This window comes from Struthio camelus, chromosome 2, assembly GCF_040807025.1.
Source record: "Struthio camelus isolate bStrCam1 chromosome 2, bStrCam1.hap1, whole genome shotgun sequence".
Taxonomy (NCBI): domain Eukaryota; kingdom Metazoa; phylum Chordata; class Aves; order Struthioniformes; family Struthionidae; genus Struthio; species Struthio camelus.
Window position 1 is genome coordinate 141,039,880 of NC_090943.1, and position 14,233 is coordinate 141,054,112.

At 37.0% G+C, this 14,233-nt stretch overlaps 1 protein-coding gene across 3 annotated transcripts in view; it reads left to right on the plus strand.

The window, feature by feature from the left end:
- PRKDC (protein kinase, DNA-activated, catalytic subunit) overlaps positions 1-14,233 on the plus strand; it is an 86,456-nt gene that overhangs the window by 20,679 nt on the left and 51,544 nt on the right. For all 3 annotated transcript variants that reach the window (XM_068932753.1, XM_068932754.1, XM_068932755.1), the window contains exons 25-38: positions 509-661; positions 1,781-1,888; positions 2,630-2,856; positions 3,339-3,433; positions 4,396-4,495; positions 5,527-5,660; positions 6,233-6,487; positions 7,167-7,393; positions 8,254-8,462; positions 8,601-8,733; positions 9,928-10,086; positions 10,417-10,620; positions 12,802-12,987; positions 13,868-13,972. In XM_068932753.1, coding sequence (XP_068788854.1) covers positions 509-661; positions 1,781-1,888; positions 2,630-2,856; positions 3,339-3,433; positions 4,396-4,495; positions 5,527-5,660; positions 6,233-6,487; positions 7,167-7,393; positions 8,254-8,462; positions 8,601-8,733; positions 9,928-10,086; positions 10,417-10,620; positions 12,802-12,987; positions 13,868-13,972 — 2,295 coding nt within the window. The remainder of the gene's footprint in view (positions 1-508; positions 662-1,780; positions 1,889-2,629; positions 2,857-3,338; positions 3,434-4,395; positions 4,496-5,526; positions 5,661-6,232; positions 6,488-7,166; positions 7,394-8,253; positions 8,463-8,600; positions 8,734-9,927; positions 10,087-10,416; positions 10,621-12,801; positions 12,988-13,867; positions 13,973-14,233) is intronic.

The window sequence follows — 14,233 nt, forward strand, 5'->3', positions numbered from 1 at the left end:
GATAGAACAAAGAGAAATTGTTGCTGCAAGCTCTATCAGACAGCCTTGTGCTTTGATAGTTAGACTTAGCCTAAAAATGAAAATTTTCAAGTGATTGATCTACAGTGCAGTTTGTCCTCCTTCCCATGCCTAGCCTATGAGTGTGTGGCCTCAGTCCAGCAAAGCACTTAAGTAAATATTTTCCTACTGTGGTGGATTGGGATGTTGATGTCCAAAAGCAGTCCAGAACAAAGATATTCTTGAACATGCAATGGTGACTTCTGCGGTGATGAATTTCTTTCCAGCTGACAAGGGGTTGTATGGTGATAGAGACTGTAATGTTAGGAGAAAGGCCAGGTAGAGTGTGTGTGAATTATTTGCATGGACATCTGTCCCTCGAATAGTGATGTAGCGTAGGTTGGAGTGATTGCTTAAGTATGTTCTTTAGACTCCCTTCTCTCCTGCGCCCAGTTTTCTGTTCTCCGTGGAAGCAATGGATGCATAATCAAAATGGATTTTTAAATTCCAGGTTGCAGCATGTGAACTGTTGCATAGCATAGTTGCATACATGTTGGGGAAAGCGTCTCAAATGCCAGAAGGATGTCAAGGTCCCCCTCCCATGTATCAGTTATACAAACGAATATTTCCAGTACTGCTTCGTCTTGCTTGTGATGTAGACCAGGTAAACAGGTTCTCTTATAAGCATTTTAGCTCTCAATGTGGAATTTCAATTATAATTGTACTTTAGAAATTATCCTGACATATGTTACCTTTTTATTTAGTTAGTTATTTTCAATTGTAATGCGTCTTATAATCTGAAACTATTTCCCTGTTTTAGAGATAGTTTTCCAGGATTTCTGAAGGGGAAAGTAGAGGCCTTTTCAAGGCCTCTGATAAAGGAGTGCAGTCCAGAGTAACTCGCAGGAGTAGACAGTATTCATAATATTGGGGAGAAATTGATTATTTCATTATTGAATGGTTGCAAAAATGCAACCTACAGAAAAAGCATTTTGGGAAAGAATTCATATATGAGAATGAAGTACACGCATCCCAACTTGATATTTCTCCTCCTTGACAGCAAAACAGAATTGAAATCTTTGTGGCAGATAGGGTCAGCTCCATTTAAATTAAAGGTGTTGTGCCTGTTCCGACTACTGTTTGGTCCCGGGCATGGAGATTCTAGTTTTAGACCAGAGGGACTTTATTCTGCTAAAATCTACAGAAAACTTACCAGTTTTGATGAAACCATTTTTGTTGGCATATAGCTGAACATAAACTTGAGTTAAATTATATCTGGACTGGTCCATATAAATGCACACAGGCATACACACTATGTATATATGCATTTATGTATATGTGTATATTTCATATTTTTTTCCTTCATTCCACTACAACAATATTTGATCAAGTTAACTTACAGGTAGACTTGTTGAAATCTAGCGAATTAGAATAAAGTACAAGGTAAAGATTATGCGAGATTTAAGATCAAAACACAGTTTAAAAACAAACGTCCTTGTTTGGTTATCTGTGTATTATGGTATCAGTCAATGGCATGTAGTATTCTTTCTCTCAGAGTATCTTTCTGAAAGTAAACTTGGAGAACTTTTGAGACTAGTTGAATAAAAAGCAGCTAACCAGATGTATTTTTTTTAATCATTGGTGAGAGAATGTAATATGAAGTTGATTATTTCTTTAAAAAAGTGTCTGTAAAATGAATACTATTTTTATTTGCCATTTCAATAGCAAAGTAGCATAGAAATATATTAATTCTAGAAATGTAGTTTGTTTTTAATCTTTTCAGGTAACAAGACAGTTGTATGAGCCTTTAGTTATGCAACTCATTCACTGGTTTACCAACAACAAAAAATTTGAGAGTCAAGATACAGTGGCATTCCTGGAAGCTATCTTGGTAAGACATGAGTCTTCCTTTTCTTTTTTTCCGTACTATGTGGCATTCTTTTTAAATAGTATCATTTTACTCTTGAAAGAACCAGGAGCACATAAACAAATGTGATGCCTTATTTGTGAAGAAGGAAACCAGTTTACCAATTTTATGACCTTTTACTGTTTCTTAACCTCTCCGTTTCTTTGACAGTCTCAAAATGCAGCTAGTATCTTTAGAGTCTTTATAAGATTAGTGCAAGACAGTTTTTATGATCAGTGTGTAGAAGGAAGTACTGAAATACCTTTTTTCCTCACTCATTTTCCTTTAAGGTTCTTTGTTTTCATTGGGCAAATGTTTTAAATTTAAAACTGGCTCTTTGCACTGTCCTGGAGTTGCTGGAGGCAAGACAAGCCAGGAGCTTTCATAGTACTTTTTATAAAGGAAGCTGATGTTGTCATGCATGTTCTAAAGCAGAGGAAACTAGCTCACCAGAAAATGAAGTCACTTGGCCAAGGCCCCTAGACTGGTCCATAGCTGAAATGGGAATAGCAACACAGAAGTTTAAGTCCTAATCCAGTGCTCTGATGGCTGAAAATGCTGCCTTTCCCTGGAAGAGTACTAATTTTGAAGCCATATTATTTCCAAGGAACTGAGACTAAATTCTTTTTGACATACAAGCAAAACAGTACTAACAGGCTGCTCTAGTACTGCACTGAGACAATGGCCTTTTTCATTCTTGTAATGAATGATATTGTGTAATTTCAGGGTGGCATAACAGATCCAGTTGACAGCACTCTGAGAGATTTCTGTGGTCAGTGTGTTCGAGAATTTTTGAAATGGTCTATTAAGCAGACAACACCGAAACAGCAGGAGAAAAGCCCAGTGAACACCAAGTCTCTTTTTAAACGATTGTATAGTCTTGCTCTTCATCCCAGTGCTTTCAAGAGGCTAGGAGCAGCGCTTGCTTTTAACAGCATCTACAGAGAATTTAGGTGGGCAAACAGAGCTTGGAACTGTAACTAACCTTAATTAAAGGTTATCAAGGAGATAAAAAGGAATAGAATACAGAACTCAAATGTTCGTCTACTGACACACATTCTGCTCATGTACATAGTAACTGTAAAATTGCATTATTCAAAATATTCACTGAATTAATTTAATTATAATAACAATACATTATAATTTAATTATAATTTGGGGGTCTTTCTGCAGGTGGAGAGCATAGAAGTTTAATTTCTATCACAAGTTTATGGGAAGTTATTTATGTCTTTTAAAGGCAGTTTCTAAATCTTCACTCCTATGTTAGATTTTTTTTTTTATAGTGGTCTAGATGTATTTTTTATGCAAATATTTTGTGCAGTTGTTGTTTATCAAATAATACTACAGTGTTTTAGTTTCTATATTTTTATTAGAATTTCATGTTTAGTGTTTCTTCTGCTCATATTTCTCATCATATTTATTCCTAATTTTAAAGGGAGGAAAATTCTCTGGTGGAGCAGTTTGTATTTGAAGCATTGGTCGTATTTCTGGAAAGTCTGGCCTTAACCCATGCAGATGAGAAATCGTTAGGTGAGGTACAGCTAACTAATTATGGAATAAAGAAGAAAGCTGTCCTATTGAATCTTGAATTAAAAAAAAAAGTAAACTAAACTATGAATCTGTAACTGTAGGAAAAGTGTATTTACTTTTGCAGCAACGGAAGTATTATTTTACATTGTTGACAGAGAGGTCATTTGATTTTTAGTCAGTAGCTGCTTGAAACAAGTCCATGCAATGTAATGATGGTGCAAGATTTTTGTTCTGTGCTCAGGAGAAAGAACCATTTCATAAATGTGTTATTGTAATACTGAGAATGCTAGTGGTGCTTCTGACTTGAGTCCAGTTGTGCAGTTTTGCAATGTAAAAATTGTAGCTTGGTGACAATCTCAAAGTCCACTTCTTTAAAACAAGCACATTGCTCAAAAATGGCATTTCTCTATAGTCTGTGGAAGATTTCGATTACTTGTAATACCCTCTGATGGTTGCGTTGTCATTCTTCTTTACACCAGTATGGAGTTGCATGAAGAATCTGTGACCTTTTCCATCGTACGAGCGAATCTTCAGTAAACCGGCCTTCCTTCCCTCCCCTCCTCCAACTCTGACTTTCATCAAGTAATAACGATTAGAACGTAAAGCCAGAATCGGATGTTGCAAAGCTTTATTTCTTTCCAAGAAAGAGTCTGGAATACGATAGAAGTGGCCCCAAAAGAAATATTCTTAGGGAAAAAGTTTAGTTTCTCTAAATGTGCGTGCAGAGGGTAGAACACAGTTTTACAGCAGAGGCTTCAGAGTTAGTTCAGGTCATGGTGACCTTACTGCTGTTTTGTGATCTTGTTCTGTGCTCTTGAAAAATTTACTGCAGATGCACAGACAGTGAATGTGTTAGACATTATCCTGGGTGTCAGTCTCTTGCACCATTTGTACAGTGATAACATCTCAGTTCATTAATTCAAGTTACTAGCATTTATTTATAGTCACTTCTCTCTTGACAGGTACCACTCAACAATGTTGTGATACTATTAATCATCTGAAACGCATAATCAAGCATAAAGCACCTTCTCTAAACAGAGCAGGGGAACGGCGAGTACCACGGTTTGCCATTTTTGGGTTTTTAAATATTGCATTTTAGTTAACCATGCACGTGGTTCTACTAAAGACTTAGCATTTTGAATGGGAAATTCATCCTATGACTGTTATTAATGCAGATTTATGTTCCCCAAGCATCACGGAAGAAGTTCTTTTCCTCCTGATACGTCTGTTGAACCGCTGATAGAAATACTGAACGTGATATTGGAAAGAGGACCATAATGGTTATTCTTGATTCCAGTGTGGTAAACTCAGAACAGAGCGCTTGCTCTAGCTTTGCAGAGACAAGAGGAAAAGAAAACCGTGTTTCCCTCACAGCAATGTTTATCAGCACTGGTATTATGAAGCCTTTGGAGGAAACTTCTTCCAAGTCTTTTTTCCTTGCTGTGGTTAGTTTCATTGCTCTGTTAGCAGAGGCAGGACAAGCTGCAACAAGATGATCAGGAGTTAAAGAGGTGTAGTGAAGAAGGTGGAAACGAGAATAGAGTTAACATCACACTGGAAGAAGCCCTTTGTAACCTGCTCTCACCTCTTAACTAACGCTGCTTTGAGCAGGAGGTTTGACTAGAGACATCCTTTCCACCTATATAATTTTGTTATCCTAAGCAGATAGCAAGTAGTGTATGAGTGTTGGCTTATTGATGTGTCGCAGAGTGTAATTAAGAGACTGGATAATTAGGGAGAGGAAAAACGGTGCAGGGCTTAACTAATTTTTAATCTCAATTTTTTTCTCTTTGAGTGATACAAAGAGAAGGAAAGAGACCCGATGCTGCTTTTTAAATTGTTGCCACAAACTCAGCACTCTGCAGATCCAGAGTAGAGGGGGGAGAAAGGAAAGAGATGTAAACTGTGCTTGTAGACCTTTTCCCTGTAGTACAAATGGCTTGGCCCATCTGTTTCTTCCCTTTCTCTTATTTTGGTTAGATAGATAAAAGGACATTCCGAATACTCATAGGTCATTTTGATTTTTATTTGGAACAGTATGGCTTCTTGGTAGATATCATGGAGGACTGTTAATCTCTCATATTTTTGTGCAGGGGATTTCCAGCTACTAAGACAGTGTGTCTTCTGGACATTGTCATGTGGCTTTTAGTGCAGTGTGGGAGACCTGAGACAGAGTGCCGGCATAAATCTATGGAGCTCTTCTATGAATTTGTTCCTTTATTACCAGGTATTGTAAGTCACTGTGTACCATCATTGCTTTTGAAATACTGTGTGTTTCTTCCCCGTATATTTTCTTTGGAAAGTATTAAGTAGTCCATATTAGGAAGATCGCTTTTAAAATAGATATATATTCACCTACTGGCATTAAGTAAAAGCTAAGTAGTTGCTCATGTTTGGGATCAAATATTGTAGGAACCTCAGGGCTTTGGGTGGTTATGTGGGTAGGGAAGAAGTTTTTATTGCAGACTTCCTTCCAATCAGGAAGGAGAACTTGCAGGCCCAGAGCTGCTGTTGCATCCAGCTGCAAGGGCGATATTTGCTGATTGAGAACCAGTGAGAGTGTTTCACATACCGGCCTCTTCCTTGTGGGTAACTTAAACAGTATGGGTAAGGCTAGACCAGTACCTTCTCTTCTAGAAGGCAGAAACAAGGTCTTCATACGTTAATCCACTCTGAAGATTAAAACACAAACGAAAGTTTGAGCATGTCCGTCCATTTGCCTCTAAATTCCCTGCTGGCTTGAAATGTTTTTTTTTTTTTTCCCTTGAGAATTTAGATTTATGTTTGTATGTCTATCAGGAAACAAATCTCCATCTTCTTGGCTGGCTGATGTTCTAAAAGAAAAAGGCTGCTCTTTCCTCATTAACAAATTTGAAGGAGGTGGCAGGGATGCCGATAGTCCGTCCGGGATCTTTTCTCGGCCAACTCTCCATGGTATTCAGGAACCCTTTAGTTTACGGACTGTCATGCAGTGGATGGATATGTTCTTAGCAGCACTGGACTGCTACAATACATTCTTTGAGTTACGAATGATCAAACCTCATGAAATACTGGGTAAGCAATTAACTGTTGGCATTAGGGTCATTCATGTCTGGTACACAAGCTCACTCTAAGATTATTTCCCTACTTGGACTTGAAGCTTTTTTCTTAAGTGAAGAGTTGATGAATTTTACAAACTCTTACAAAGGTTTGAATTCTGTCTTCAGAAACTGTGCGGTACAGCTACATCTCCCTCTGCTGAAGAGATCTATAGTTTGTTCAATTTTTTTTTTTTGATCCTTTCCAAAGCCCCTTACCTGCCCTTTAGTAATGTCTAGAGGGCGCTATCAGAAAGCAATGACAGAAGTCCCCTTCTCACTTCAAGCCCCATATATGTTGTCTTTCCAATGCTTCAACTGTATCAGGTCTAAATGCCTCAAATTTAAATTTTAATAGTATGGATAATAATACCTTTGATAAAGATCTGATGTAGCGATTGGATCTATATCAAAAAGTATTTCTTTTAATTATTCATGCAGCTCTGAACAAAATGCTTTTTTAGATCACTGACAGTGCAGTTCGATAGTTACTTCATATGTGAAGTTTTGCCTGTCTGTCATTGTCATCTTTGTCTTTGTTTAAAACAGTACTGTAAATTTTTTGTTGGATTCAGTTAGTATAAGGCCAAATTATTCAAAGGTTTAAAATAGTTGAGAGTTGCATTTTGGTTTCAACTTAGTATAATTCTTCTTAGGTGTAAATGAAAGATCTTCATTCTTAAAAGCTGTGCGGTTCTTCCTTGAAACTATTGCTTTGCATGACATCCAGGCGGCAGAGCAGTGCTTTGACTGTGGTTTGAAAGGCAGCGTGTTCAGTCCACAAGAAAGAGAAGTGTATAATTACAGCAAATGTACAATTATAGTCCGAAGCATGGAGTTTGTTACCATGGTCCTGGAATCTTGCCAGCAGGATTTCTGGAAGGTAGGCACTGAAATCTGTAGTTTTATATCTAGTTAAAGATTTGTTCATTCGGTGTGAGGTTAGTTTACTGGAGAGCATCATCTTTAGAGGTGCTTTAATTCAAATTGATGATTAAGCATGATGAACTGTTAGTGTCTTTGGATGTTAGGGAAAAGAACTATATTATACAGCTGAGTTGTAATGGTTGATGTAGTTTTAATTGGAAGAATTAACATTTTCTATACATTCCAGTAAGGGTACTGACTATGAATCGCTGTTAATTCTTGTAATGAGTATTTCTGGCAGGACATCTGATGGCCTTCAGTATGTGGAGGTAGTAGTTGCCTAAAAGGCAGACTGTGGCGTTTCCTTCTTGAATTCAGAATAAATATTCAAATCTCTCCATTTGCCTAGCTGGGATGTAATATAAACTGTATTATACTGTATATAGTTAAGTACTTATGAGTCTCTTATGAAATTAACACCGCCAGATTTAGTTTTCAGATCCTAACTGTCTCTTGTTTTAAGTAAATTGTTAATAGAGTGCAGAAAGGTGTGCATTTGGCTTTTGAGATAATTGCGGATGTATAATCAAGACTAAAACAGGCCTGCGTGGACATAAAAGATCCTATGTGCAATTTGGTGTGATGATGTATACAGTATGTATTAGATACTTAATTTCTGCCTATTAGCATGATTCATTGAAAGTTAGATGTTTCATAGAGGAGGAGAATGTCGCTTAATGAGAATAGTTACTGTTACGTGTTTTGTTCTATTTTAGATATAAGGAGTAATGAATAAGTAATTAAAAATAAAATAGGGAAATCTAAATGGATTTAAAAATGAAACTTTCCTCTACTTTAATGTTTTATTCTTTTTAGTTACTTGAGAAGGAATTGCTTAATGCAAGCTTTATAGAACTTCTGGTGATGACTGTGTGTGATCCATCGCATGTAGGCTTTAACACAGCTGATGTGCAAGTCATGAAAAACCTCCCGGATATCTCAGTGAGACTCATGAAAGCTTTGATGAAATCTCCCTATAAGGAGTCTTTGAAACTAAGCTTAAAAGAAAGACTCACACCGCAAAGGTAGGTAGGACCTTTGTGATAAGCATGAAGGCAGAGCAAATGCCACTCACTGTGAGAAACAGAAAGTAAATGATGTTGTGTATGGTTGCAGATGAAGCTCTCCACAAGGTGATGTTTTTACTTCTCTCTTGTGTTTAGCCTTGAGGACCTTTGTTCTGTTGATCTGTTTAATTCAGATGCACGTTTTGATCAAGTCAAGTATAGTGCTATCCTTTCTGCCTGCAAGCAACTCCAGAAAGCTGGCCTGCTTCATTCTGTTCTTCACAATCAGGTAATTGCTTATTCGGAGGAAAAAAAAAGGTGAATGTTTTTACACAGTAAAGAGCTTTTCACATATAAAAGGACAATATGAAAACAAGGAACAGGTCAGATGAAGAAATTGTGTAAAATTAGATCAGCAGTGAGGAGCTGGCATTGAATGGGATCAGAAATAAATATTTTATATTTATTGAACAAATCTGAGTATCATCAATACTGAGATCTGAACTATCTTCATAATTACATTTGTCTTTCTCCAATGGCCAGGAGCTGGAGGCAACTAGAATCCACCTAAAACTTTTCCTTGCAGCGAGTTTCACAAGACTGAAAGCACAAAAAAATCAGAATTTATTAACCTTCGAAGTTATAGGATATTTGAATTTTTAAACAGAGGACATTCAAAGTGATGAGGGAAATTCGAAAAGGAATACATTTAAAAAAAAAAAAAATTGTATGCAACTTTTCTCTTGCCCGCTGTGCTGTTGCAGCTGGGTTCTTCCTTTCAGGTGCTCTTTTAGTTAAATCCGTGACTTTGAATGGCAGCACATTGCAGTTGGGAAGCGGGTGTAGGCTATTACTCAGTAGAGCAAGCTTTTGATCAATCTCTATTTCACTTTCGGCCACAGAAGGAAAATAGGCTGTAGAACAGCCAGAAAGACTGAGAAAATTTTACCAACTGGTGAACAAGGCTATATTTAGCAAGTAACAAAAGATTTAATTTCTGTGGGGTGTTTGCCCTTGGCTTCAGTAACATCCATCCTTTACATTTAGACCAAAGATTGAGCTGTGACTACAGGACAGGGATATTCGAGTAACCGCATGGCTTCCCTTTTGCAGCACACCCGTTCTTAGTAAGCTATTCATTTTATTTCTGTAGTAGTGTTGTTCGTCTGAAAAATATTTGAGGGAAGATCAGAATCTTTTAGAGGTTTTTCACATGAGCAGTGGTTTATTCTGAACAAAAGCATGAAAAACACTGCCCAGAAGCACAAATAACCTGTGAAACTTTTTGCACATCAGGGTTGTCTGGCTAAAAAGCTTGCTATTCAATTAGGAGTGTATCGTGTCTTGGTATACTTTCACTGCTTTACCAGAAAATGGCCTGGAGTGAAGTGTTTAGCTAGAGAGATGGACTGAAAGGCCTTTCTGTTGTTTTTCATCTTATAGTCCTCCTTGATTCACTGTCACCTTTTGTTTATTTGTATAGGATGAAGTGCCTCATTTCTCACTTGGTTGTAAGCTTCTTTCAGTTATTTATAAAGGCATTGCACCTGGGGCTGAAAGGCTGTGTCTTCCATCATTAGACATCAGCAAGAAGCGATTAGCCGATGGACTCCTGCAGCTAGCCTTTGCTATTGATGGCCAGGTAGGGTGCGGTTCTCCTGTTTTTAATACTTAAATCTTAACCCTTCTATTTTCAGGAACAATGTAGAACAAACAGAACATATATTTGGGTTAAAAGAGGCTGACGTTTTATTTGTAGTCCTACAGAGGAACTGTAAGCATTCTCTGGCTTAATTGAGTGACAAAGGGAAATTGTAAATAAGAAACATTTCAATTTTCTGTTTGTGCTTTATTCTTATGCTTTCTAGTTTTATACTACTGGTTACATAAAACAGCTCCTTTGCTTTTGTAGGAAATCAGTGGAACTTAGTGTGCTTGGGATAATTCTGTCTTCCTACCTTAATTTTCACAGTGTGAGGAACTGGTGAGTCTGCTGTTGAACACAGTGGTGTTAACTGTGCCATTATTAGGAGCATCACGGAAGAACCTGGTAAATTTCTCCCATGGAGAGTATTTCTACAGCCTCTTCTCAGAAACCATTAACGAACAACTGCTAAAAAACCTCGATGTGATCATACTCCAGCTTATGGAATCGTCTGTCAGCAATCCCCAAATGGTATTAGACTTCTTTAAAAGGACACAGTCAAATGAAAATATTAAAGTAACACTTTTTCTATCTTTTTTTTTTTTTCCCCGTAAAGGGGAATGTAACTGAAAGTGTGTAGAGGGGGAAAAAGTGTATTTGGTGGCACTTTTGTTTGGATAGCATTGGACTGATAGGGTTTTGAGATTTTTGTCAAGGTTCACTGGCACTATTTCATGCTTTCTGACGACCTGGCATAACTTAGGCACTCTACAGTCTCACTTCAAACTAAGTGAAAGGTGCTTACCTATTACCCATCCTGAAATCTATGAATTTCAGGATTTTTTTTGTTCAGTACTTCAGATCAATAATATCCTTTTGGAACGAGTCTGGTTGTCCCCATTTACTGTGCTTTGATTTTCATTGTAGGGTGGTCTGAGAGCCTGAGGACAGGATTTGTTTTGGACAAAACTAAACTGGAAAATGAACTCCAACCACTAATGGGCGTTCAGTCCACAGGACCAGAGTAGAATTAGACCAAAGTATTAAAAAAAGACAAACACATATGCACACCCCTATGACCTGAAACGCATACAGAGTAGGTGTCGTGTATTCAGGCTCAGCGCCGCTTGTTTTGCTCTACAGATTTTCTCCTGTTGGTCCACATGGCTTACTTACGTAGATATAGCCTTAAGTCCATGAAGGAGGCATGTGATAGTTGGGAAACCTTCTATCAGTGCTGCTGAAAACAGAAGGATCAAAAAAAAAGATCAAAAGTTCACTTTCTCTCTTGCTTATAAAGATGTGCAGGGAAGTAGATCGCCATTTTAAAAGTAATAGTATTTTTTTTTAAAGCTAAGGTGTTTAAAGGTGTTGCTTCGAAACAACATTTTAAAACACAGGGGATGTAACTTTTGATAATATCAGAGATTGTTTAATTTGATGTAGAGAGATGTATATGTGTTTTTAAAAGGCTGGGTCCTGTGATGACTTGCTAGTGGTTCTGGTGCGTAGCATGTCAAAATAGATTGACTTTAAAAGGTGTCTCTGATAAACAAAAAGCTATAAACTTACACTGTCTACATATGGCAATAGTGTTAAAAGTCTCTACTTCATTTATGTGCATGTTTAGCCAAAAAGAGGTTAAGCTAACGCTTTACAGTTGTCTCTTGTCCAAAACCATGTTTTTCCTTGCCTGACTTTTTTTCCCCTTATTGCTTTTTTCTACTTTAGCGTGGATTACATTTGATGAGTTATTTCTTCGTTAGTTTTATGTGCTCATTTTGATGTATAGGAAGAAAAAAAAAAGAAGTATTTTTTTATTGTACCCCTCCAAAATCCGATGAAATCCCAAAGTTGATGGCGTTGATCAATTTTACAATAACCAACTGTTAGAGAGGAGCATGCAGAATTCAGGTTAGGAAGTTAGTGATTACTGATTTTAATCACATTTTTCATTAAACTGTGAATCTGAGAAGAAAAGGGCTTGAAACTTGCTTAGTTCCTATCCTCTATGCCATGTTTTATTTTTCATTTCAGAAGGTACCCAAATAAACTAGCGTACGTACAGTTTCTTCTATTTCTCAATTCTGTGCAAAATAATATTTTAAATGTTAATCTTTAAAGTTACTTTGGGTTATGTATTTCTCTATTTTAACCAGAAGGTATGGGAGGGAATTGCTGCGTTTTACTCTGAGTGAAACAGATGTAAATATGCAAGCAATCTCCTTTTGCAGTGTGTGCTTTTAAATTCCAGCAGAGTGACTTTTCCTGTATCCAGAGATTTAAATCCAGCTTTACTATGTGACGCAATAAAGTAAACTTAAGCTTACTAACACATCAGGGTAGGATTTTCAAAATTACTTAATTTGGCATTTACTTTCCACTAAGTGTAGTTACAGTTAGGGATGTGGTGGGATACAGTTAAGATCTCCTAATTTGAGGTCCTAACTTTAGCCTTCCTACGAAGTCAAAGAAGAGGAAGAAGTTTCTAATTTTAAGTTCTCTTAGGGCAGATATCTCAAGTCAAAGAGAAGAAGACTGCGTTGAACAGATTTTTCTTCCTTTTTCTTTCAATGTGAATATTCTGGCCAGGTGTTCCACTCTCCTGAATCTCTGATGACTTTTTCCCGTTTGCCCGTAGCAGTGAAGAGAATCATTAAACTAATGATTTAATTTAGAATGAAAGAACATCTTTATTGTTTTTCTTTCCAGGTTGGTAGCATTTTGAATGGCATGCTAGATCAGAGTTTTAGGGAGCGCACCATACGCAAGCAGCAAGGAGTGAAGCTGGTCACAGCTGTACTGAGAAACTGGAAGAGACTTGACAGTTGGTGGGCCAAAGGTTCTGCTCCTGAGAGCAAAATGGCTGTCTTGACCCTGTTGGCAAAAGTTCTACAGGTATATGTTGTGTCATAAAATCCAAATATCTCTTCTGATTTCACCATCTTAAAAGGTATTTTGAGGTTTTGTGTTTAAAAAAAAAAAAAAAGGCTGGACAATATCAGTGTATGGTATGTTTTATTTGCAAAGTAAAAAGACTTCTCTTCTCCCCCCGCCTCCCTTTTTTTTAAACCACTGACTCATGTTCTAGCTGTCTGTTCTCCTTCTGGAGAACAGGTACAAGTGCCAGGGAGTAAGCTCTGGCATCCAGAAAGTTCACAATAGAGGAGTTTTACTCAGATCAACAGACTGCAGAAAGGACTTTATTTCAAAGACCTTTAACTTCTGTGCATTACTTTGGGGTTTTCAGTCTTTTTTTCTTTCTTTATTTGGAAGACAGAGCTTATCTACTTGTCTTGGGATTTTGTTTGTTTGTTTGTTTGTTTTAGGAATTTGCAGAAGTAACCATGCACGAACTATATACAGAAAAGTGCCTAGATCTCTTTTTTTTTTAATAATGAGTTTTTATAATAAATTATTTTAGACTTGAAGTCTTCTGAAGGTACGTTTGAGGATACATAATGTGAACTGTATTGCTGTATTAGCTTGCGCTGAAGTGACCAGTAGGAAATCTCACTTCGAGAGGGGCTTAATTTTTTTTGGTGTTGCGCTTGAAAATATCCAGCATATGATTTTATTTGTACTGTGTAGGAGCTTTATGTAATTCTTGTTGATGGTCCTTTTAAAACCAAAATCACTTGTGTATGTACTTTCTACTGATATAATATTTTTTTAGAAACAAATAATTCTTTGGCTTATGTATTTTGCTGCTCATTAGTAGAAGGTTCTCTCTGACTGGTTAAAAAATGATAATTTTTAATTTTTTCTTTCCTTCCAGATTGACTCTGCAGTTTCTTTCAATACAAATCACGAAGCATTTACAGCTGTTTTTAGTACCTATACTAGTCTACTTATTGATCAGAATTTGGACTTAAATCTTAAGGTAAATTTCTCACTTCAGTGGCTCCCACTTTCCCCGCAAAGTTAGAATACTAGTGGTAGATGAAAACCCCTGTTACTGGGCTTAAATTTTGCCTTAGTTTGCCCAGTAACGTGTCTATCACTTCCATGTTTATTCTTCTGTTCAGCATCCTTAAAATTGTAAATCATCATGTTTGTTCTTCAGGCAGAAAACAACGTCACAGATTTTGTGTTTTATTTTTTAGATGTTCTTTTTTTTCATGCCCTGCATGCAGTTTTTTTT